The 22,642-nt window shown below is 40.6% G+C and overlaps 1 protein-coding gene and 1 long non-coding RNA gene across 6 annotated transcripts in view; one reads left to right on the top strand and one right to left on the bottom strand.

Moving 5' to 3' along the window:
* The window catches only part of LOC150045598 (uncharacterized), a 31,481-nt gene extending 17,391 nt beyond the window's left edge, over positions 1-14,090 (top strand). The window contains exons 4-7 of one of the 4 annotated variants that reach the window (XR_016532820.1): positions 4,542-4,681; positions 9,463-9,623; positions 11,724-12,143; positions 13,943-14,090. This is a non-coding gene — a long non-coding RNA (uncharacterized LOC150045598). Of the gene's footprint in view, positions 1-4,541; positions 4,697-9,462; positions 9,624-11,723; positions 12,144-13,942 lie in introns of all 4 variants that reach the window. The other 3 variants (XR_016532822.1, XR_016532821.1, XR_016532823.1) reach the window with 3 other exon arrangements.
* Arhgap20 (Rho GTPase activating protein 20) overlaps positions 1-22,642 on the bottom strand; it is a 53,471-nt gene that overhangs the window by 2,222 nt on the left and 28,607 nt on the right. For both annotated transcript variants that reach the window (XM_090319557.1, XM_090319558.1), the window contains exons 4-14: positions 22,347-22,496; positions 19,448-19,489; positions 18,432-18,516; positions 15,919-15,996; positions 13,880-13,946; positions 11,255-11,443; positions 9,519-9,697; positions 8,981-9,142; positions 6,767-6,876; positions 3,921-4,110; positions 963-1,077 (exon numbers count right to left, since the gene is read on the bottom strand). In XM_090319557.1, the coding sequence (XP_090175683.1) occupies positions 963-1,077; positions 3,921-4,110; positions 6,767-6,876; positions 8,981-9,142; positions 9,519-9,697; positions 11,255-11,443; positions 13,880-13,946; positions 15,919-15,996; positions 18,432-18,516; positions 19,448-19,489; positions 22,347-22,496 (1,367 nt within the window). The remainder of the gene's footprint in view (positions 1-962; positions 1,078-3,920; positions 4,111-6,766; positions 6,877-8,980; positions 9,143-9,518; positions 9,698-11,254; positions 11,444-13,879; positions 13,947-15,918; positions 15,997-18,431; positions 18,517-19,447; positions 19,490-22,346; positions 22,497-22,642) is intronic.

Raw genomic sequence — 22,642 nt, 5'->3', positions numbered from 1 at the left:
AATCTACAGATTGAATCTAACAGGGTTGATGAAATATTTATGAAGGACTGAGTGTCAAGCAAGAGCTCTGTTTCACAACTCTGCCTGTGAATGTAGACGACACTGCTAGGAATTGTACAGAATTAGATGTGTGCAATCATTTTCTAGCCCTATCACTCTCTCTTACAAAATTGTTTGCAATTTTGTTCGTTGTTCATCTGGCACCAATGGCTCATGCCTGTAATCCTAACTATTCAGGAGCCTAAGATCTGAGGATTACAGAGAGCCCAGGCATACAAATCTGAAGATTCTTATCTCCAGTAAACCAGAAAAGGGCCAAAAGTGGAGGTGTGGCTCAATAGTAGAGTACCAGCTTTGAGCAAAAGTAGCTAAGTAAGAGTGTCAAAGCCCTGACTTAAAGCCTCAGCATGGACAAATACTTTGTTGTAACATGCATTTTATAAATGAGGACACTGATGTTCAGTGGCATAGAAGAGCTGGCAAAAGATAAAATAACTAGTGGCTCAGGAATTCTTATTTTACATAGGTTGTATGCCTTTGAATCCAGAATCCATTCCATAACCTTGCCCCCAGTGATACCAGCTGTGTTCCAGCTGTTCAAGAACATACTAGAATTCTGGAGAGTTTCAGGGCCTATCTAGGAGAAAGAAGACAAAGAAAAAAAAAGGCTCTGAACTTTTTAGTTTGAACCTCTGTAGTGCTGTTATATCTAATTTATATGCATACTATAGCTCCTCCTCTGAAGTTTCTTTAACAGATTCAAATTATCATCATACCATAACATAGTATGATGCAAACTTCTATGGCCTCTTTTTCCACACTTCATACCCACCCCACTGAGAATGTGCTCCATTTGAATAGCCTGCCTTGTAGAAGAGAAGCCCCACAGACCCAGGTCAGATTTGGCTCCGGGATAACTCACAGATGCATGCTTATTTCTGATGAGAACAACTTCACCATACCTGAGGCAGTCTCTCTTGAGTCACAGCTCACTGAAACCTCTCCTAAGAGGGAAGTGATTTCTTCTCCAAATATCCTACAGGAATTTTCAATCAGAAATTGTATAAGCAGAGAAACCTGTGCAAAAAAGGGGACACAATTGGAGTATACTTTTCATATGTTAAAATATGATTTTTAACCAGTAAGTGTAGAAAAATCCCAAGGAAAAAAATTTAAGCATCCTTTAAATAACTAGGATGACTTTCAAGAATAGTTTGAGCACAGATATTCTAAACAGTGAGCTAAAGTTAGTATTTGTGGCACTACAATGCTACAAAAAAATGCTACCTTTTTCCAATTGCTCTGTTCTTTAATTAAAAAGATTTTATTAACACTGATTTTTTTACATCATATTTCAAATGTCATGTTTAACAAATGAGTATTCAAGAAGGGAATATCTATATGCAACCACTGGCACATAAAATTAAGCTGAGCCAGGCATGATGGTTCACACCTGTAATCCTAGCTACTCTGGAGGCTGAGATCTGAGGATCTCGGTTCAAAGGCAGCCCAGGAAATGTGAGACTTTATCAAGATGTCTATAGAATATATATCCCATAATAGACTTCTATGTCCATATAGATATATTTATATCTCCAAGTTCATGTCAGTGACCTTGAGTACCCGAATCATGGCTCTTATATAGTTCGGATCTAATATCCACATTTCAAGAGACCATGAATCTTTTGTTCCTTTGGTCCCAACTTATCTCAGTAAACATGATTGGCTCTAGTCTCATCCACTTCCCAGTGAATGCCATTATTTTGTCTGGTGGCTATGTAGAATTGTATATATGTATCACATTTTTTTATCCATTCATCTGCAGTGGGGCATCTGGGTTGTTTCCATTGCTTGGCTGTTGTGAATAGTGCAGAGATGAACATAGCTGAGCAGGTGTCCTTATCATATCCTGGGTTATGATGCGCAGGGTAGATGCCCACGAGTGGTATGGCTGGGTTGTAGGGAAGATTTTTAGTTTTTTTGAAGAACCTCCGAACTGCCTTCCAGAGTGGCTGAACTAGTTTACATTCCCACCAGCAGTGCAGTAGGGTTCCTCTTTCTCCATATCCCTGCCAGCATTTGTGGTCTGAATTCAGAATATTGGCCATTCTGATTGGAGTAAGGTGGTATCACAGGGTTGTTTTTATTTGCATTTCTTTTATGACCATGGATGATGAGCATTCTCTCATGTTTCTTTGCCATTATCTCTTCCTCTGATAAGTCTCTTTAGTTCCCTTGCCCATTTAGCGATTGGTTTGTTGGGTTTGAGGGGGATTAGTTTCTCAAGTTCCCTGTAGATACTGGATATTAAGCCTTTGTCTGATGTATTGTTGGTTGTTGGTAAATATGTTTTTCCAGTTGGTTAGCTGTCTATTTCAGTAGCTATGTCTTTGTCTGTGCAGAATTTTTTTAATTTTTATTTTTAGGTAGTCCCATTTGTTGAGTCCCTCTCCACTCTGTTGTGACCCTGGGACTCTGTTCAGGAAGTTTCTGCCTGTGCCTATGAGTTCCAGTATCTCTCCTACTCTGTCATGTAGCAGTTTCAGATTTTCAGGTCTGATATTGAGGTTCTTTGACCCATTTTGAGCTAATGTTGGTCCATAGTGACAAGCTGGGATCAATTTTTAGTTTTCTCCATGTGGCTGCCCAGTTTTCCCAGTTTTGGGATTTGAACACAGGGCCTGAGCACTGTCCCTGAGCTTTATACTTTTTTTTTTTTGCCAATCCTGGGCTTGAGCTCAGGGCCTGAGCACTGTCCTTGGATTTTCTCAAGGCTAGAGCTCTACCACTTGAGTGTCAGCACCACTTCCAGCTTTTTTCTATGTATGTGGTACTGAGGAATCGAACCCGGGTCTTCATGCATGCTAGGCAAGCACTTTAACCACTAGGCCAAACTCCTGGCCCCAGCTTTATACTTTTCTTTCCAAGGCTAGCACTCTACCACCTTGAGACATAGCACCACTTCTAATTTCTAGGTGGTTAGCTGGAGATAAGAGTCTCACAGCCTGGTTTTGAATTGAGATCCTCAGATCTCACCCACCTGAGTAGCTAGGATTATAGGTGTGAGCTACCAGCACTTAGGACTCACATTTTAAAAGAGCCATTATCAGGGTGTTAGGGGTAAAATGTATTTTGTTATTAGGAGCTTGGGCTTCCTCTGTGGGTATACCATGAAGGAAAGAGATGGCTGGAAAGAAAACTTGGGCTTTTCCTAAGATATCTCTTCTACCTGTGCATTGTCTTCTGTTCTGATTGGATATTCTTTTTTCTTTTTTTTTTTTGCCAGTCCTGGGGCTTGAACTCGGGGCCTGGGGAATGTCCTTATGCTTTCTCAAAGCTAGTGCTTTACCACTTGAGCCACAGTGCCACTTCCTGCTTTTGGTGTATGTGGTACCAAGGAACCCAGGGCTTTGTGCATGCTAGGCAAGCACTCTACCACTAGGCCACACTCCCAGCACCCGACTGGATATTCTTGAGGGAAGAGCTTATGGACTAGTGGGAGATGTGCTGGCAGCAGTCTATAGTTTTCTTTTCTTGGTAGCTGAGGCAGAAGACTTGCTGTGAGCAAAGGGGACTGTTGTGTGGAATCTCCTAATGATCTTTGTGGGGTGAGATTTTCTATATTCACTTTATCTCATCACCTTGGTATTTCACACGAGTCCACTGAGTGTGTATAACTTCTGCCATTGTACATCTGGCAGGTGACAGAGCTAAGAACCAAGTCTTACTTGTTTTCTTTTTAATTTAGTTATTCCTATTGTGTAGAAAGCTTCCTAGACCCCCTGATTGTTGATAACTGCCACGTGTAAAGGAGGTGTATTTCAGTTCATTTAAGAAATGGCTTTTCATTATACTCTGACTTTGCTTCAGAATGAGGATGGAGACCCTCTAATGTCTGGACATGTAAAACCCATCATTACCTTTTTTGTAAATTCATTTTCTAGTGTGGGGCTGGAGGAAGTAGGAGGCCAAAGAATGCTGGGAGCGATACACACTGCTAAGTTGAAGGCAGTCATCTGATTGGATGAACAATGTTGGTGGATGTTATACAGCACCCCAAACAGATACCTGAGGAAGACGACGTTGGCTCTTGGAAGCTGGTCTAATAGCCTAAAGACAGAAGTGGGGGGTAGGGAAGGACGTTTCAAGCAGAGCATTTAATTCAAAGTCTGGTATAGGCAGATACCCCTCACTTAGCAGAAGGAGCCAGGCAAAGCAAAAAGCCAAGTCAAGAACACAGCTCAGAGAAGCAAGGCATCCACTTACTGTGGTATCATGCAAACTGAGGACTGAATACACAGATAGGGTGCAAGTAAGGACTTGGAATTTTTTTTTTTTTACTTTTTATACAATGTCTTTATAACTCAATGAAAATGCCAAAGAATGCAGAAAATTTCTACTAAAAAGATACTGCCTGCGGGATCTCCCTGAAGCTGGTACAATGTATTTAACTTAGACAAATCCTGCAACATTCTGGAATACTCTCAACTAACACCCACAAGAGCTTTCTGATAAAATTTCGAATGCTCCTTTCTTCCTAGTAACAATACAGGAATGCTATCTCTTGGCGAAAACCCAATCTTCTGACTGTAAGACCTCCACATCCACTTTGAAAGCTTGTGATCTGCTCGTCTAATAGATTCAAGGCCAATTTTGTTCCGGATCTGGGTCTCCTACACAGGTGAAGCTTACTACAGTAAGTTCTGTACTGTAACTGTTTTATAGTCAGTAAATTTTTTTTGCCAGTCCTGGGGCTTGAACTCAGGGCCTCAACACTGTCCTTGAGCTTTCCTCAAGGCTAGAGCTCTTACCACTTGAGCCACAACACCACTTCCAACTTTTTCTATGTATGTGGTATCAAGGAATCGAACCCAGGTCTTTGGTCATGTGAGGCAAGCACTGTACCACTAGGCCAAACTCCTGGCCCTTTGATACAGATTTTATTTATTTATTTTTTTTAAAAGAACCTGGTTCTTCAGGTTCTGGAGATTCTTTTCTTTATTGTCTGGGTAATGTGTAGAGGGGTTACAGTTACATTCACCAGGTAGTAGATGCATTACTTCTCACACATTGATAGCCCTTCTCATGTTTTTGTCCCCATTTCCCTCCCTCCATAGTTGAGGATTCTTAAATGCCAACATCTATTTGTTAAACACCTACTATCCTAGGGTGAGAGCTTTTGATCTCTTGTGAAGTGGGGAATAGGACTTTTAAATCTTGCTCTCAGAATTGTAAATGCTATTTAGGTAAAAGGAGTTGGAAGGTTCTCATTGTTTAGAATATTGACTTTTTTTTTTTCTTGGTTATGATGTTTGAACTCGGCTGGTGCTCTATCTCTGAGTTCTTTTGCTCAAGGCTCTACCACTTTGAACTACAGATTCCCTTTCAGTTTTTTTTTTTGGCCAGTCCTGGGCTTGAGCTCAGGGCCTGAGCACTGTCCTTGGACTTTCTCAAGGCTAGAGCTCTACCACTTGAGCCTCAGCACCATTTCCGGCTTTTTTTCTATGTATGTGGTACCGAGGAATCGAACCCAGGTCTTTGTGCATGCTAGGCAAGCATTCTCCCACTAGGCCAAACTCCCGGTCCTTGACACAGATTTTAAAGTAAGTTATAACTACCATGCAGAAAACATACACTTAGAGAGGGGAAAAAACAAAGCAAAAGTCCTAAATAGATCTGAGAACCCTGGTGAAATAAGATAGGTTGACATCCATTGAACAAAACACAGGCCTTTCTTCAAAACTTAAGGTTCATAAGGAGAAATTGTGGAAAGACACCTCTCTCAAGCATGATTTCATGTTATTTGATTCTTTGGATTATTTTATATGTCTAAGGTACAGAGAGAAGTTTATCTATGTTGTAATATTTTGAAATCTCCTTGGAACAGGTTATAACATCTTACTAGTTCATTAATGTTCTAAATTGAAACTTTTGCGTGTTTATATTCATGCCAATGTCACAATTTTACATTTTTCACGAACATCTCTCTGTAAGAAACTGTTCTGGACAAGGTGCAACCAAGAATAGACTCTGATGTTCTTTTCAAATAGTTTACACTAGAACTATAATGGAGGTAGTACTGTATATTATAATAACATTGCTATTGAAATACAATGTTGTATTGATACAATTTGTAGATAACTGGTATTTGAGCCCTCGGAAAAAACAAGCACAGCAAGTAAATAATGGGAAGGGTTTTCAAGGAGACTAAAGGATTGCCTTTTTTCCTTTGGTTCAAGATGTACTATGTCATGCCTCCAGCCCCTGGAATATTGACTTTTGTGGCTAGACATTTTTTTTCCTAACAGTACAGAGGGCACTCAGGAATGAGAGGTAACCAGCTCTCCCTAGCAATCTCCCTGCTCATGAGCATCAACCTCACACTCCTTATTAGGTTGAGACTTTACAACTTCCTAAGTTGTTCACTTGGCCCTCTGCTAGTTCACAAGGCACTTAAATACCTGTAGAGTAGAGGTGATAGGCACTTATCTACTCTACTAGGCCTGTAGCTTCCTAAAGAGGAGGGAACAGGTAATTTTCTCTATGATTTCAGTCACTGGATGAAATCTATAAGGAATGATCTTACTAGCTGAATATTTCTACCAGATTACGATGGATTAGAGGATTTCAGCGCCTCTGAGAGGCAGAGGATATATAGCTTAAGCCCATCCCAAGAAAAGTAAGGACACAATGACAAAAGCAGTAAAACCTTAATGGACAAACTTAAGACATTTTAAAAGCACTTTTGAGGCAGAGGATAATTTACCTTCGAATTACATTTATCTTCTCTTCATCATTTCCTTGATCCATTACACAGACCCAGTGACCATAGAGATCTGATGAAAAAATACTTCCTGGAATATTTCGTAGAAAATCCTTGCATAAATTAAAACAAAACAGACATTATTTCTCATGTAAAAATACAGATTGAAGAACACGCCTTAACTCTACAACAACATTTTGTAGTTCTCCCAAAGTACTAAGTATTTTACTACATAGAGCTCTTGGGCAACTCTTGACTTTTTGTTGGTTGTGGGGCTTGAACTCACGGCCTTGGTGCTGTCACCAAGCTCTTCTGCTCAAGGCTCTTTACTACTTTGAGACAACTCTCCTGCTTGGGCTGGCTTTGAACTGCAATCCTCAGATCTTAGCCACCTGAGTAGCTAGCATTACTGGCACCCAATCTGGCTTGCTTTCATTCTAGCAACAAACAGTGAAATAGTTGAAGCCTGGATTATGGTGCAAAAAAATGAAGGCCAGCCTATACGGTAGGAAACTTCTGGAAGTTTCCTCCCTGTCTTAAACAGCTAAGTCAGGGAAATGTACATCACTCCATCTGTGGCAATCACTCTTCATGCACTTTGTGCCCCAGGCACCGTAGGAAGTGCTTGATGCAGAGGAATCTGAAAGGAAGTCTGTTCTCTAGAATGTTATCTATTCCAGTGATATTGGCGCACAAATACCTTAAGGCATAGGTGGGTTCTATGCATTCCCCATCTAAGAGCTCTCATATACTACGCACTGGGAATTTGTAGGAGGAACTCAGCTGCAGCAGTGTGTGTGTATCTTAAATGGTAACTAACTCTGATCATAAATTGTCATCCATTTTGTATGAGTGATAGAAGCATGCTACTCAAATAACGTACACCTCCCTCCCTACGGTCAGCCTTGTGCACACTCGAGTGGAGGATCGGGGACTACGACACAAGCTGTGTGGTCTCTGCCTTCAATACATTTAAAAGCAAATATAAGTTTTGGTCCAAATTTGCAAGGTGGCTTTAGGATTCCATTCTGCAGCTGTCTGGAGCGGTGGATGTGGCCCAACTCTGGCTCTCCTGTGTTCTTGACCTGCATTGCTGAAATAGGTGACTTCTCTTTTTCTTTCCCTTCACCCACTACTCTTGTGCCTTTCTCTACTGGTATCTTTCTCCCTCTGCCTTGCTCTGTTGTCTCTCCATCCTCTCTCACACGCCCCAGCTCCTAAATCCTAGCTTCCCTCAGGCCTCTAGTTCACCACTCTCCTCCCCACTCCTCTCCATCCTCTCCAACCTCCTTGTCCTGCTCTTCCTCCTCCTAATCTCCTTATCTCCCACTCCTCCTTTTCCTTTCAACTTCCTCTTATCCTTGTCTTTATCCTTTCCTCACCTTGATCCTCTCCTGTCCTTATCTTTGTGTCCTCCTCCTCCCTCATGCTTTCTTCATCCTCTTCCTTTCCCATCTCCTCAACCTCTCTTCCTCCCCTCCCATTCTCTCCTTTTCCTCACTTTCTCTTCTCCCTGCTCCTCCTCTTATCTACCCTTCCCCCTTCATCATCTTCTCCTCCCTCATCCTGTCCCCCCTTGCTTTCTCACATTCCTTCTCTTTTTTCCTCCTACAATCTTCCTCTTTTTCACTGCCTCCTGTCCTCCATCTCTCCCATCTCCTGTCCTTCCACATTTTCCTTCTCTCCTATGCCTACTTCTCTTTGTCCTCTTTCTCTCTCAGGCCTGTCTCCCTCTTCTCTGCCCCCACCCTTCTCCTTCCCTTCAGCCTCTCTTTACCCTCTCATATCCCTCTCCTCTCTGAACTCTTTTCTCCTCTCACTTCCTATTGCCTCTTCCCCAACACCCCCATCTGATTGTTCTCTTGCCTTTCTCCCTCTCTGTCCTTACCATCACTCTAGCCCTCCATTCTCCTTCTCTCCTTCTCTCCCCCATCCTTATCCCCATTCTCCTCTCCCTTCTCTATCTCCCTCCCTCTTGCATGCACACCTATACCCCTGGCCTCCTCATTGCTTCCCTCTCCTCTTCTTTCTCCCCTACTGGGTCACCTTATATGTAGTCTTCAAGTGCTGGGATTACTGGTGGTGATCATCAAGGATGACTTTGTGCATTAAAAATCTGTCATGATTCTTTGCAGATAAGAATAAAGCTCATAATGAAACACCATGGTCAGTGCTGCAGGCTACCCAACATAGCATATGAAGGGGGAGCTTTCCTACCTTCAAGACAGATGCTATCACAAAAATAGATTCACAGTCGAGGTTTACTTCAGCTCCAGAATTGAGCTTCTCCTTTAGCTCTCTGCAAGATTTCACGTTGGCAGACTGCCTGAAGATGCCTTTCGTGAGTGGGCCTTTGTGGTTCAGAAAACAGAGCATGGCCTGTGAGGAAGCAAGGGAAGAAAACCCACCATTGACACATGGCTCACACACCCCAGGGCAGGTACTTGGCTTTCTTGGGGTCTAGAGGCAAGAATGAAAGCCTTGAAGGACTGGGAGCTGGGGCGAGGGGCTCAGAGAACCCAGGTCCATTTGTGAGACTTAATGTAGATTTATTCCATTATTGGAAGTCAGTAGACTAAGAGGATCAATGTCTTTTCTGAGATGCTTCAATAGCTAAATCAGATATTTATTTGAAGAAGGAAGATTGTTACCTATAAAGCCGTGGGGGAGGCACTAATTTTTTTTTCATGTGGGGCTAGATTGCCCTGCCAGAGCTCTCCCTTCGCAGTAGTTGACAGGCATAAAGGAGACTCACCAAGATTGGTTTGGGCAGATTTTCGTTCTCACAGATATCTGGCAGAGGAACTCCGAAGAGCTGTCCTGGCACGGATGATGTTGGTGACATGGGCAAGTTGTCCAGGTGAGTGCTGGAGCCCCGCCAAAAGGCCCAGTTGATGATAGACCTTCTCCTTCGATATGTCTTCTGACCAGAATCTAACAAGGTGTGAGATAGTGGTATAATTCACTTGGCCTTATTTTTTTCTATAGTGGCTCAAAAAAGGGGAAATGGTATATGGAAGCCCTAGCAAAGCAATCTATGAAATTCTTTTATAATACTTTACATATTAAGGAAGAATCATGTGTGGGACCAGGATTTTGGTCCTGAATTCAAAGGTAAAACAAGGACTCTATTAAAAATTTAAAGCAAAATGTGCCTTCCTCCCCCACCCTCCCCGCAGCTATGAGACTAAAAAAGGAGAAAGAGAGGAAGTAGAAAAGGGGCAGAGATAAAAACAAGATGAAAGTGCAGAAGAGGAATGAGAGAGGAGTTTGCCTCTATTGTTTTCTAGAAACAAAGCATGCTCTTGTTTCCCCAGATTTGTCTCTCTACCACTGAGACAGGAAGATGATGTTTTATAAAAACTCTCTTGTATCTTTTTCATTTCACAAAGTATGTGTGAGGCAGGATAAGCCAGATGCAAACATGAGAGAAATCTCTAGGCTCATTAGTGATTAACTCTAGAAAAACCTGAACTCCTTCTGGCTTGCAAAACTACTGACCAGAGGTAGTCCCAGCCCCTGGAAAATGGGGGGGGGGTGTAGAAAGAGAAAAATTGGTCCTGGATGCCCTAAGTATTGTAGGAGAATTTGTTCCACATCCCTGGCTGACACGTAAAGCAGAGTTTTGTGATTCAAGGACAAATGAAGGGGAGAAGACAGAACAGGCAAGAATCTAATGCATCTACAACAAAATTAAGAGCGAGGGAAAGGATGGGCTGGGATGAGACACTGGTCAAGTTGCATGGCATTCATAGATTGCTTTGTCGAATGGCAACACTTTTGCTCAACTATTTAAAGGTAATAAAAATACTGGAGATGTGCGGGTGGCAGGCAGGGGCTCTGCAGAGGCCTGGAGACCCAGGCTGCCTTCCCCTTTCAGCGTGGTCATTCTTGAAAGGCACTGCTGCTGTTCACCGGATCCCTTGGTTGGTTCAAATCTCTAGTTTGGGTCTGGGCAAGTTTTGGTGGTTTTATGTTAAACCCCACTACTAGAGCCTTTAGGATGGGATAAGAGAATCTGTGCTCACAGAGAATCCGGGACAATAGAAGGCTAGCGAGGAAGGAGAGATTTCTGCAGAAATCATTAGTCCTCCTGCTAGCTCATCAGTACAAGCTCCAGGTAAGGTAGGACCAGCTTTCTAACACTGGGGGCTGAGCGCCTCTGTTCTTTTTATAATGGGATTGGAACACGGCGAGTGTGTTAAAGTAAGTACAAAGGGAACCTTGTAGCACCTGCAGTGTGTGCAGAGAGAAGTCTTAAAGGAGATGGAAAAAAAAGGCAAGGATAGATGGGGCAAGTCAGTGCTATTTGGTACTGATTTATAAATCCATCTTCTCAAATGCTCTCCTTATTAATTAGCAACTTCAAAAGAAAAAATTGTACCTGCTTTGGACAGAGATTTGGGTCCTGTCTTAGGGGCTACATTTGTGTTGGGGAATGAAGGCTTTTGTGTACTGATGGCTGCATGGAGTGGGGAGGGAGAAACTCACCACTCAGTTGCTGGCTTAGAGCCAGGCGGCTGGGCTTCAGGATGAACTGGCACTGCATGTCTCGGGGGAGCTGCTCAAGGAGGAAGGGTTCTTGGAGGTTGGGTGGAGTGACGGAGTCCCTGGATCCCGGGGTCAAGAGTGCTGTGTCTCGAAGGTGGCTCATTTTAATTCCATAGGGGAATTCATGTCCTACCAAGAAAAAAAATGCATAAATTTGGACTGAGGAACATCCAGTCTGTATGTGTGCTATAGACTGGACCGTGTCACCATTTATTCCAGAGACTTTTTGGTACAGAGAATCCTTTTGTTGCCTGAACCAAACCCGGGGGACCCTCGGAAAGTCAGTGCCATTACATCCCGGGAGGGGCAATGGAAGGAGAAAAAGTATATTTTAAGAATCTCCTCCTCAGAATGACGGCATGCCCCAGAGTGGAATGCATAATGTTGACCGTTTTTTTTTTCTTCCTAGGTTGGCATCTAAGAACATTTTTAAGGGTACTTCTTTGACACCAGATCTGAAAATCTTCAGGCGACCCAGGATTCAAAAGTTACCCTGTGTCATGAGCGAATACTAGGAGGTCCAGATAAGTAAACGTTAGTGGCCAAGATTACTTGACAGGACAAATGACCCTTGAGGAGCATCAGATTCATTACTGTTTATTAGTTACGTATTTATCTGCTCAAGAACATTATTATTAGCTCCGCAATCAGAAGTAGTTGGTTGGACTTCTACTCACCTCACAGTGACTCCTCCTGAGATTGGATTTCATAGGCAACAAGCAGACCATAAAGGATGAAAGTCATGCTAATCGGTACACGAAAGAATTTACAAATCAGATGGAAACCTTGGACATCTAACTGGAACATGGTTACTTTGCTCTGCAGCACTGTGAGTCATTCAATTCTCTTAATATAGTTCCTAAGTATTACTACTCTGTGTGCTTAGAAATGGCACAGTATAATAAGTTTACTTATTATTGAACTCATTAAACTCTTTAGGCTCTTCCTCTCTAACTGGCATGGACATAAAATGAAAGTGTATTATTAACTTCCAGGGATTAGGCAAAAGGTGCTTACAACAGCGGTCAATATGAAAGTCATTTATCAAAATAGCCAGCAGTCAATCTAATTAAAGGTTGTGAGTTTGGCTAGTGGTAGAGTGCCTGCCTAGCATGCATAAAAAACTGGGTTTGATTCCTTGGTACCACATACATAGAAAAAGCTGGAAGTGGTGCTGTGGCTCAAGCAGTAGAGCTTTGAGAAGCCCAAGGACAGTGCTCAGGCTCTGAGTTCAAGCCCTGAGACTGGTTAAAAAAATATACACACATTTAAAGCCTTCTACATAATCCTGGCATGATCATTTTTTTTTCTTATTACGCTAGTCCTAGCCCTTGAACTCAGAGCCTGGGCCCTGTCTAGGAGCTATTTTGCTCAAGTCTTATGCACTATCACTTGAGCAGCTCCACTTCTGGCTTTTTGGTGGTTAACTGGAGCTAAGAATCTCAGACTTCCCTTCCTGTGCTGGCTTCAAACCTCGATCCTCAGACCTCCAGCCTCCTAAAGTGGATTACAGGCATGGGTTGGCAGCACAACCTCATCAGGAAGAGGTAGCAGCAGAAGCATTACGTCGTGATAACACTAAAAGTTGCCATCTCCCTAGTTTTCATAAATTACATTATATTACAATAAGATACTTGACAACTTTTATTGTTCATTCACTTTTTACCAAAAAATGACATAAAAAATCTGAACTGAAATCAATCTGGCCCTTAACTCTGCTGTCTAGCTTCCTCTTTTCTTTTTTTTCATTAGAATAGACAATAATTTCACAGGAACCCTTGGTCTTACATGACTGTAGTCACTGTTGGTGACAGGGCCACAGGGTGCCATGCACATGCCACTTTACAGTAAGCCCAGCAGTTAATAAGCGATCATTTCCGAATCTGCTATTGACACTGTCCTTTGTAATTAATCTATGTCTATTAGCTATACTGAATGAAATTACTGATCAAAACGTGTTCTTTTTAGCTATGTAACGGAAATAATGTGAGGCGTCCTCTATTTATAATTCCTACCAACAACAGAAGGATTGTAAACTGAAGACCAGCATAGCTGGTCTTAAAATAGCATTCCTTATAACAAGTGCTAGAAAACTTGGCTGGCTAGAAAAACAGTACAGTCCATTAGTTTTGTAAATTACTCTCTGAAGACTCTTAGGAATCAACATAGGTTATTTATACCATTTTCTTTATGAGGCTTAGGAAAGTAAGGTGATTAGATGCTCATTGATGATAGATTATAGGTGATTTTCAATGGAGGCAACATAGTAGGAAAGGATGGCAACAGGGACTTCAAGAAGTGAATATAAAAATATATACATATGGAGAAAAATACCAGTTCATATTGCTTTTTCTGTTTTTAGGCAGAGCTGTCTTGTCACAAAGTGAACATTTCTTCCCTAACCGTACCATTAGCTATAGCATGAAAAGTACAACTGTCTAGTACACAGTAAATGGTTAGTAGGAATAAATACATATTTCATGAGACAGGTATATTATGAATTGGGACCACTTGCAAGACATTTAGTTATGACAGAATGCGGCTTAGATTTCCCCAGAAACTTACCAATGAGTGGATATGGTGCTGCTTCCTTTCCAGAATTAACCCATAACTGGTAATCTTTTTCAGAGCCCTTGGAGATAAAAGAATTAAAAGTCACAACAGAAGGTACATCTTTCACAGTCGACACTTGTGGTACTTGCATCATGAAGATACATTTTGGGACAATTTTTATGCTTTGCAAAAAGGAAATTCTGGGCCATGAGGGTTCATTATGATTTTTCACAATGGTTTTGCTAGTTCCTCCATCTCATCTCTCATGCCCCAAAAAACCTCTTCCTCTTCACCCCAGCTCTGGCTACGGATGCCCCCAGTTGCAATAGAATTGGGTACATAGGTGATGTGAATCAGAAATCTATATGCCCCTGCAAAGATGAACACAAGAAGCTTGGAAGAGCAGTTCTGGGAGACAGAATAAAGAGTTATTACTTAGAAAGGAGACCAAGTCAAGGAAAACTCAATTGTAAACCAGTAATACCATAAATTCCATGGGAAAGAGATAACACTCCATTATCCAGCTCCTGCTGAGTCTTCCAGCCAGGGACAAAGCAAAATGTTTCACATGAAACTAGAATAGTCAAGTGTATTGATGATATTTTGACATTTTGTATTCTTTAACTTCGAATTAAAAATCATGTCCCTGTCATCCAGATGGAGGCTCTTGGCTATGACAAAGGCCCTGCAGACAACAACCTGTTCACACACAGACTTGTCCTCTCTTCTCTGTCCCATCCCCTGGCCAGAAAGGAAGTACAATCTAACAAAACTTGTACTTTTTAAGCAGTAGAGAAAACACTAAAAATCCCTTAAAGCAGAACTAACCAAGTTAAGAATTCCTAGTTAAATAAAACTTAGTTTTGTCTGGCCTAAGCACACTAAAACCATAAGGAAAATGACTATCAATCTCCTCTACCTCTTAAACTACTCTAAGATCTCTTGATAAGAGGTTAGAATTCAATGCAGAGTCACCTACTTTGTTACTTTTTAAAAAATAAATAAATGAAGTTATGAGCTGGGAGGCACCAGTGGCTCATGCCAGTCACCCTAGCTACTCAGAAGGTTGAAATCTGAGGATCCTGGTTCAAAGCCCAGGCCCAACCAAAAATAAGATTATGTGTCTCAAATTGTGGCTGCATTGAAACCTTTTACACAGTGTCATGAAGAGCAAATCTAAATACATCAATGATACTATGGCAGATGCTAAGCATGCCACGAGAGTATTTTCATGGAGACTAATTAAAATGCTCAGGTTCTTTCCTGTTTTTGTTCCTTAGAAGCCTTTGCCTTCCATTAAAATAGCTGACAGGGAGGCCATGGGCTGGGCTTCCGGATCCTTAATCTTCTACCTCATCCTCACATACACCAATCACGGTCACTATGGCCCCAGAAAACAAAAGGGAAGAATGTAGACCGCACTCTAAGGAGTTTCAAATTCATTAAAAGCTCATAACCCATAAACCATCTTATCTTCAGGACCTGTAGTCAATAGGGCCTATGATTGAGTATTCTTTTAGTTTTTTTTTTAAGTTTGTATTAATTATACGAAAGGGTTTACTATGCTTTACTATTAGTCTATTTTTACACAATCATATTCACCCTCTCCCCAATAACATCGCCTCTTTTCTCCCTACCTTCCACTGTCCTTGATGTAAAAATTCTACTACAGAACAGATTATTCTGAATCTCATTATTCTAAGACCAACTCTTAGGAGAACAGTCAAATAATGGCAAGAAGGAAGGGGGAAAGGAGGCTGAAACTCTGAAGGATTTTCTAGTAAAGTTTTTTTTTTTGGTGAGGAGATACAAATTGAACTTATAAAGCTTTCCTTTATTTTCTATATTTGAGGGACAAAATAGGGTGGATATATATATATATATACACACACACATATGTATGTACATCTAAGTTCTCTAAATATTACTTTGAATCAAAAGTTTCTTTATAGTTAAGATCTAGGAAGTAGAGGCAGAAAGACTGTGAGTTCAAGGCCAGCCTTGACACCTTGTTGCAAAACAAAATAAAAATATCTAGCAGAGTAACTTACAGTTATTCCTAGCATTTGTAATGACATGTTGATAACTTCACTTGCTGTATCTGAATTCATTACTGTTATAGTTTTGGACTGTAGAGGAAAGAAAAAAAAGATGCGTCTATAAGTAAGGAAATTAAAGAAATAATCATTGCCAAATGACCCATACGTGACTCTTACTTTCAAGTGTGCACAGAATACAGCATGAGACTTAAAGTAGGACACAGACCCTTATTTCTAAATGACTTTTATCCCTTCATCTAGTATGTCCTTTACTAAAACATGTCTTTTTGTAGAACATAAGCTCAAAAAACTCAAGAGCTTCAGCAAAAAATACTTGGATCCATTTTGCATCTCTCTCTCTCTCATATACCCAAAATCAGTGAGGCTGCCCCTCTGCCTCATTTGCATACTGCAGTGGGCTTCTCTGTCTTTGCACAAGATAAAATCAGCTAAGGTAAAGTCAGACTGAAATGGTTAGAAACATTCATGTGAAGCCCTTAACTATCTTAAATACTTTCTATGTGTCTAACCCTTATGGCTACTAAGATTTTCATGAGAGGACTTAATCAGTGAGAACTGAATATTTTAGAAAACTCCTGTCAGCTTTTTCATTGAAATGAACACCTATCATAGCTCTGTGCTGTAAATAGCTATGAAATTGCCCTGTAGAAAGACTTTAAAGGTTCTGAGCCATCCAGAGAATCCCCTGAATTATAAGAGACATTATATGTAAAAAAGGGCTATATTAAATCTGCAACTGGCACTGACAGCCAAGGGTTACTTAATATACATAAAAAAGTGGCATAAAAATGAAGTGAAATTAAAAATAGAGAAGTGAAGCTTGAACTCCTTGAAAATGTATCAGTTGTCATTCTGGTCTAATCTTTCTTCTCTGTGGGCCAATTACTTGTCTGCACAAATTGTATTTTAGTTGAATTTTATGGTTTTTTTTTTCTTTTTTTAAAGACCATTTTAAATGCATTGATTTGAAAATGTGCTTCTTCTTGTCCCAAATACAGTTTTAGAGAGGGCTTCTGCTTTTGTTTTTCAAGTCTACAATCCCTCTTGACACACTCTCATAAAGTCTTTTGTAAAGGATCTTTCTAATTACCTGGTTACTAAGCTAATTTTGCTGAACATTAGACTTACATGCTCCACATAGTAATTACAGAAGTGTATTTTTCTCTGCATGCCTCTCTGGGAGTCAGTACAAATGACCTGTAGTGGGTAGAGTGCTTTGGCTGGTAAACAAATAACAGAAAAATGTAGCGCTACCATTCCAGGTTAACAGAATTCACTGATAGGTTATCCTTGGCCTTTAATGGTGCAGAGTCTATGTTTCACGCATACACCACTACTACTGGGGAGTGATCTCTTTCTAGAAGTATTGGCCGTGTCACTTCATCCTGGAACAGTCCTAACGTACTGAGCTACCTCTTTTACTGTATCAAAGCAAACAGATCATGCTAGTCTCATACCATAAAAATGTGAGTAGTTCATTCAAGAATGGAAGCATATGCTTGGTTTTGCCCAAAACATAACTCATTCACACTATGTATTTTTCCACAAAACTCTTCCATGTGATCTAGCTGCTGCTGAGATGGACAGCCCATAGCATCATAAAATGTAACTTTCCAGCCAAGCACAGGTGGCTCACACCTCTAATCCTAGCTACTCAGGAGGCTGAGATCTGAGGATCAACACTTGACGCCTGCCAGGGTAGGAAAGTCTGAGAGACACTTTATCTCCAACTTTAACAACCCCCTCCCCACAAAAAAAGAGAAATCAGAAATGGAGCTATGGTAACCAAGCGGAAGAGTGAAAAAAATTAAGGCACAGTTAGTTATCTAGGCTCTGAGTTCAAGTCCTTATTACCAGCACACATGTGCACACACACACACACACACACACACACAATACACACAATACACACAGTTTCCAACTTGTTCATAACATCTCTGCTCTTGAACCATCATAACTTCAGCCCCCTGACTACGCAGACTGGTATTAATAAGGTCATACCGGAGCACTGGGTGAAAGCGTGCTATCCCTTGCAAATGCCGTCTTCCTCAGGTTGAACCATTTTTTTCTTCACCTGAGTGATTCAATCCCCCAAATCTCAAAGAATGAAGCACTCTGACTTAAGAAAAAACAAAGGGGGGGCACTGAAGAATACCTCCCTGTATAAGAAATATCTCCCTGTAGAAAGTGTTTACTAACTACCCTGTGCTAACACAAAGCTCCCAGCAGCACTGATGCCAGGGAAAGAAAAGACACATCTTATGGGCCATAATCTGTCCACTATTAGGTGAACTATTAGGTGAACACTCCTCTTGCTGCTTTTGCTCTAGGGTTTCCCTTCATGCACACAAAGATTTGCACAGACTCAAGAAGAAGTATTTTGCCCTTCAGTTGCACATTCACACCTTATCTGAAGTCTGTCTGTTTCTCCCTCCTTGACTCCATGGCATTCTCTACCATAGGCAGGGACTTGAAATGGAATTTACTGGCTGAGAAACACTTACATAGGCACAGTTCCCAATGTCCTTGGTGAAGATTTTGAGGGGAATGCTCTTCGGGTACTCCTTCTCTTTCTCTACATTGATGTATCTAATCAAATACAACCCAAAACAACACTGAGTCAGATGGAATTCACCGACGGCTTACTTTTCAAAATCAATCGCTTTTGATCACATTTGCAATCGGCTTAAGTACTACATAAAAAAGACCCAGGAGAGACTCAGCCATGTCAGATTACATTATGGGTTGAAAGAGAATTACCGCAGCTATTACTACTACTACTACTTTCTACAGGACATTAGGCACGGGTACCAAAAAAAAATGGGAGGTGCATTTTGCTAAGTGAGGTTTTAGAACCACAATCTGGTTAAGGTACCAGTGGGTGATATAAATATATGTATATGTGTATATACATAATACATATATTTATCCTTAAAGCCTCCCTGCCTTTTCTGAATAGGTTTGGCCCCATGTTCTTACTAAGTGTGAGGTATTTCAATACTTTACCAGGCCAACCCAGATCAATGGCTTTTCATTTCCCATTTAGCTGTAAATCTGAACTCTCCCATTGCGTACAGAGGAGGGAAGGAGGGAGGGTTTGAGGTTTAGCTGAGGAGCTCAAGTTGGCTGTTTTAGTGTATATACTTAATGGTAGGGGGAACCGAATTGTGAGGTGGACTGTAGAAAATCGTGCACTTTTAACAAACCTGAAGGAAACTATTAGCACCAATTGGTAGTATGAAGATGACAGAAAGCAGAAGAGTTGACTTAATTTCTGTCTAAAATGACTAAAAACAAATGTTGATGTTCTCTTTCTTAGAAAGGCTTATTTTAAGAGAACATTGTATACTTGCAACTATGGCTGTAAATAATCTACACAACAGATTATTTTTGAGGACAAGTGAATAATTTCTAGAAAGGATAAGGGGAAGAGTTTGAGGATATAACTCTTTAGTGTGTGATTTTAATTTCATTTACCGCAGGTTAAAGATTAAAAATCAGAATATTGAAAAAAATATACCTCTGAAGGAGAGAGAGCCATGTGTCCTTTTGTTCTGGAGAACTGCCAACAAAGAAAATGGAAGAGGAAGATTAAATCACATAAATCATTTATGCCAACTTCTAAAATTTTTTCCTGAGTAAATTCACTGATACCACTCATTTCCATTCTGTAAGCCATATAGTTTGTAAAAAAAAAATACAGAAAAAGTTAACATGTTCCTTAAGTTTCAGTTGTAGAATTTTCATTTAGCCTTTCCTCAGTTATTCTGTTTCTCTGCCAAGATTTACCGTTTTTTTTTTTCCCAATAATTTCAATTGGAAGATTTTTTTTTTAACAAAAGTGTCTTAAAAGTTAGGTTCTGGTAATGTAGGGCTGAGTTACCTCAGAGTCGGCTTCTGTTGATGATCTTCCTTTGCCTGTTCTATGTGTCAAGGAATTTTCTGTGGTCTTTGGACATTATTCTGAATGTCTGAGTTTATAGTAGTAAGACTGTGTTGCTGCTTTTGTTACAGCAGACAACTAATTCGATGGAATGGAATTACACACTCTTGTCTCACCAGTTCTTAGCTTCAAGCTTTGAATCCTTCTGAGAGTTGTGGGGTTCAGCAATTAGTGCACGGAACAGCGTCTACACCTAGGCAGGGGAGCTTCACTTACCTGGTTTCCTTGCTTTCCATTCACCTTGGTTGATTTGGACTCTACTTTGCTTCATCAGGCCAGAGAGATTCAGGGTTTGTGTTGAGGTAACCCTGCACCCTCAGGGATGACTTCAGCCTAAACCCTTAAAAACTAGAAACTCACCTGAGTGTTGATGCCATCTTCTAAGTGCCAACTCTTCTCCCAAATCACACAACTTTTGTCCCCTCTCCAGAACCCTTAGGTAAAGTACTACTGTTTGTACTTTGCTCAGATTTGAGAGCTGTTATCTATAGGCTGGCGAGTTCACTAAGATTGTACTCTGCCATACCAGAGGCAGAATGCCTCCAGTTCATGTTGAGAGATGAAAATCATTTCAAAATTTAATTTATATTTGTTAGTTTACATTAATTGTACAGTGTGGGCTTTTCTGGCACTCTGTCAAGATATGCATACAATATACATTGATCATATTCGTGCCCTCTTGTATTCTGTACATGGCACTCACATTAAAAATAAACTCTTGACACGATTCGAATTTTGTCAGTTTTTCGATAGTGGTCTTTTTCTATTCTTGAAGCCAACCCAATACTATATAACATTTGCGTATTGTGTCTCCTCAGAACTGGTTTAGGCCAGTTTCTGTATATGTGTGTGTGTCTCTAGTGTGGCTTGAACTCTGGGCCTGGGCGCCGCCTCTGAGCTCTTCAGCTCTAGTTTAGCACTCTACCACTTTGAATCACAGCACCAGTCTTCACAGTGTTGAGTAATACAGGTATTTTACAGACTGTACTTTAATTTGTATTTGGCAGATGGTTTTCTCATGGCTACATCAGGATTTTTATTTTTGCTGGGAGGGAAACCTGGCAAGGGTGAATTGCTCTCTTCATCACATTAAGGGATCCGTGTCACCTACATGACATTATTAATGATGCAAACCTTAACCACTTGGCTAAAAAACCATGGTTTGAACAAAAGTAAATGAAGAAAACACGTCCCCACATTTTCTCCCTCTGGAAGCTGCATAGAATTCTTTCATTAAAAAGATAATCTGGAATTTATGGAAGTGATAATATCTGTAGAAACCTCTTTTACCAAAAACAAATATGTAGAAAATGACCCCCAACAACATGCTTTTTCCAAATAAGCTCCTAAAATCTTGTGGTAGGCCAGTAGTACATAACAGAACTTAATGGCATGCCTGTCCCTTATTAAAAGATTTACAGTTTGGAAGATGTTTTAGTTGTCTGGTTTCAGGATGATGCCTGAATAGTTTTGTTGGTACTATAAGGAGAAGTAGAACAAAAGGCCTCAAATGCATGCCATGTATATTTGCCTTGATGTGTAAAACAAAGACTAGAGTATGGATACAGTTGCTGGAAAGCATAGGTGTGAATCAACAAATTCTAACCAGTCATATCTAGGCACATATTCTGGATTCATGAATATAATTCACCACATTCTAGGCTTCAGCTTGAGTCGTAGGAAAATAATTTACTCCTGAACATCATAATTCACTTCTGATTGTATATCTCTACAGACACTGAATCAGACAGACAATACAGAGAACTCAGTAATACACAGTATTTAATTTGTTTGCTAACACAACCCTATTGCTTTGGAAAGTCTGGGAGTAATAGCTGGGAAAACCCATTCCTCAAACTTAGAATGGATTATTTTTTAAGTGTTGCTTGAAGATGTCTTTCAATTGCTTGCAAAGACGGATAAGGCTTAATGACCAGTAGATAAAACAAATGCCCAGATACTGTGGTAAGCAGGAAGATTACTAGAGATCTGACCACTTGATTCCACGCTCATTTTCTAGTTGTTCTAGTAGAGCCCATTCACAAAAATATCTCTAGTATGGGCCAGGAGTTTGGCCTGGTGGTAGAGTGCTTTTGTTGCATGCATACAGATCCACATGCATTAAAAAAAAAAAAAGCTGGAAGTGGTGCTGTGGCTCAACTGGTAGAGTGCTAGCCTTGAAAAAACCCAGGACAGTGCCCAGGCCTTGAGTTCAAGCCCCAGGACTTTCAAAAAAAATATTTCTGGCCACGCCAAGAAAATAACTCTAAAAGTTCTCGATATTTATCATTTGTTTTAAAATATTATAATTGAAAGGCATAAATTGAAAAAAATAAGGCATGTGAGTAATTAACTTACAATACCTAATCAGACACAAGGTTTTTCCTTAAAAAAAATTAGAGGGACAAAATTTGTTTGGATTGTAGCCAATCCAAGCAAAGAAGAGGATGAGCTGTGGTTCTTCTGTTCTTCTTACCTGAAAGTAGCCACGAAATTCACCGTGGGCCAGCCGAGGACAAAGGACTTGGTGGCACTGGTGTGGCCTTCTCCCACTTCATCCACACAGCCAGCTGTCCACATGTCAGTCAATTTTATCTTATTTTTTATCTTAAAGTTATTGTTGTGCCTAGAAAGACAAAAACAAAACTGGTTGTAAGCCCACCTTGTAAGGACAAGTTGTAACTGTAGGATGTTTTTCAGACTACTGCTTCTAATATCAAAACAATGCATAGAAAGGTACCGTTCTTTTTACTATTATTCATTACTGTTATC

The sequence above is a fragment of the Megascapheus bottae genome, chromosome 27, assembly GCF_031878675.1.
Source record: "Megascapheus bottae isolate mThoBot1 chromosome 27, mThoBot2.hap1, whole genome shotgun sequence".
In the NCBI taxonomy this organism is placed as follows: Eukaryota; Metazoa; Chordata; class Mammalia; order Rodentia; family Geomyidae; genus Megascapheus; species Megascapheus bottae.
This window is presented reverse-complemented; position numbering and strand designations above follow the sequence as displayed.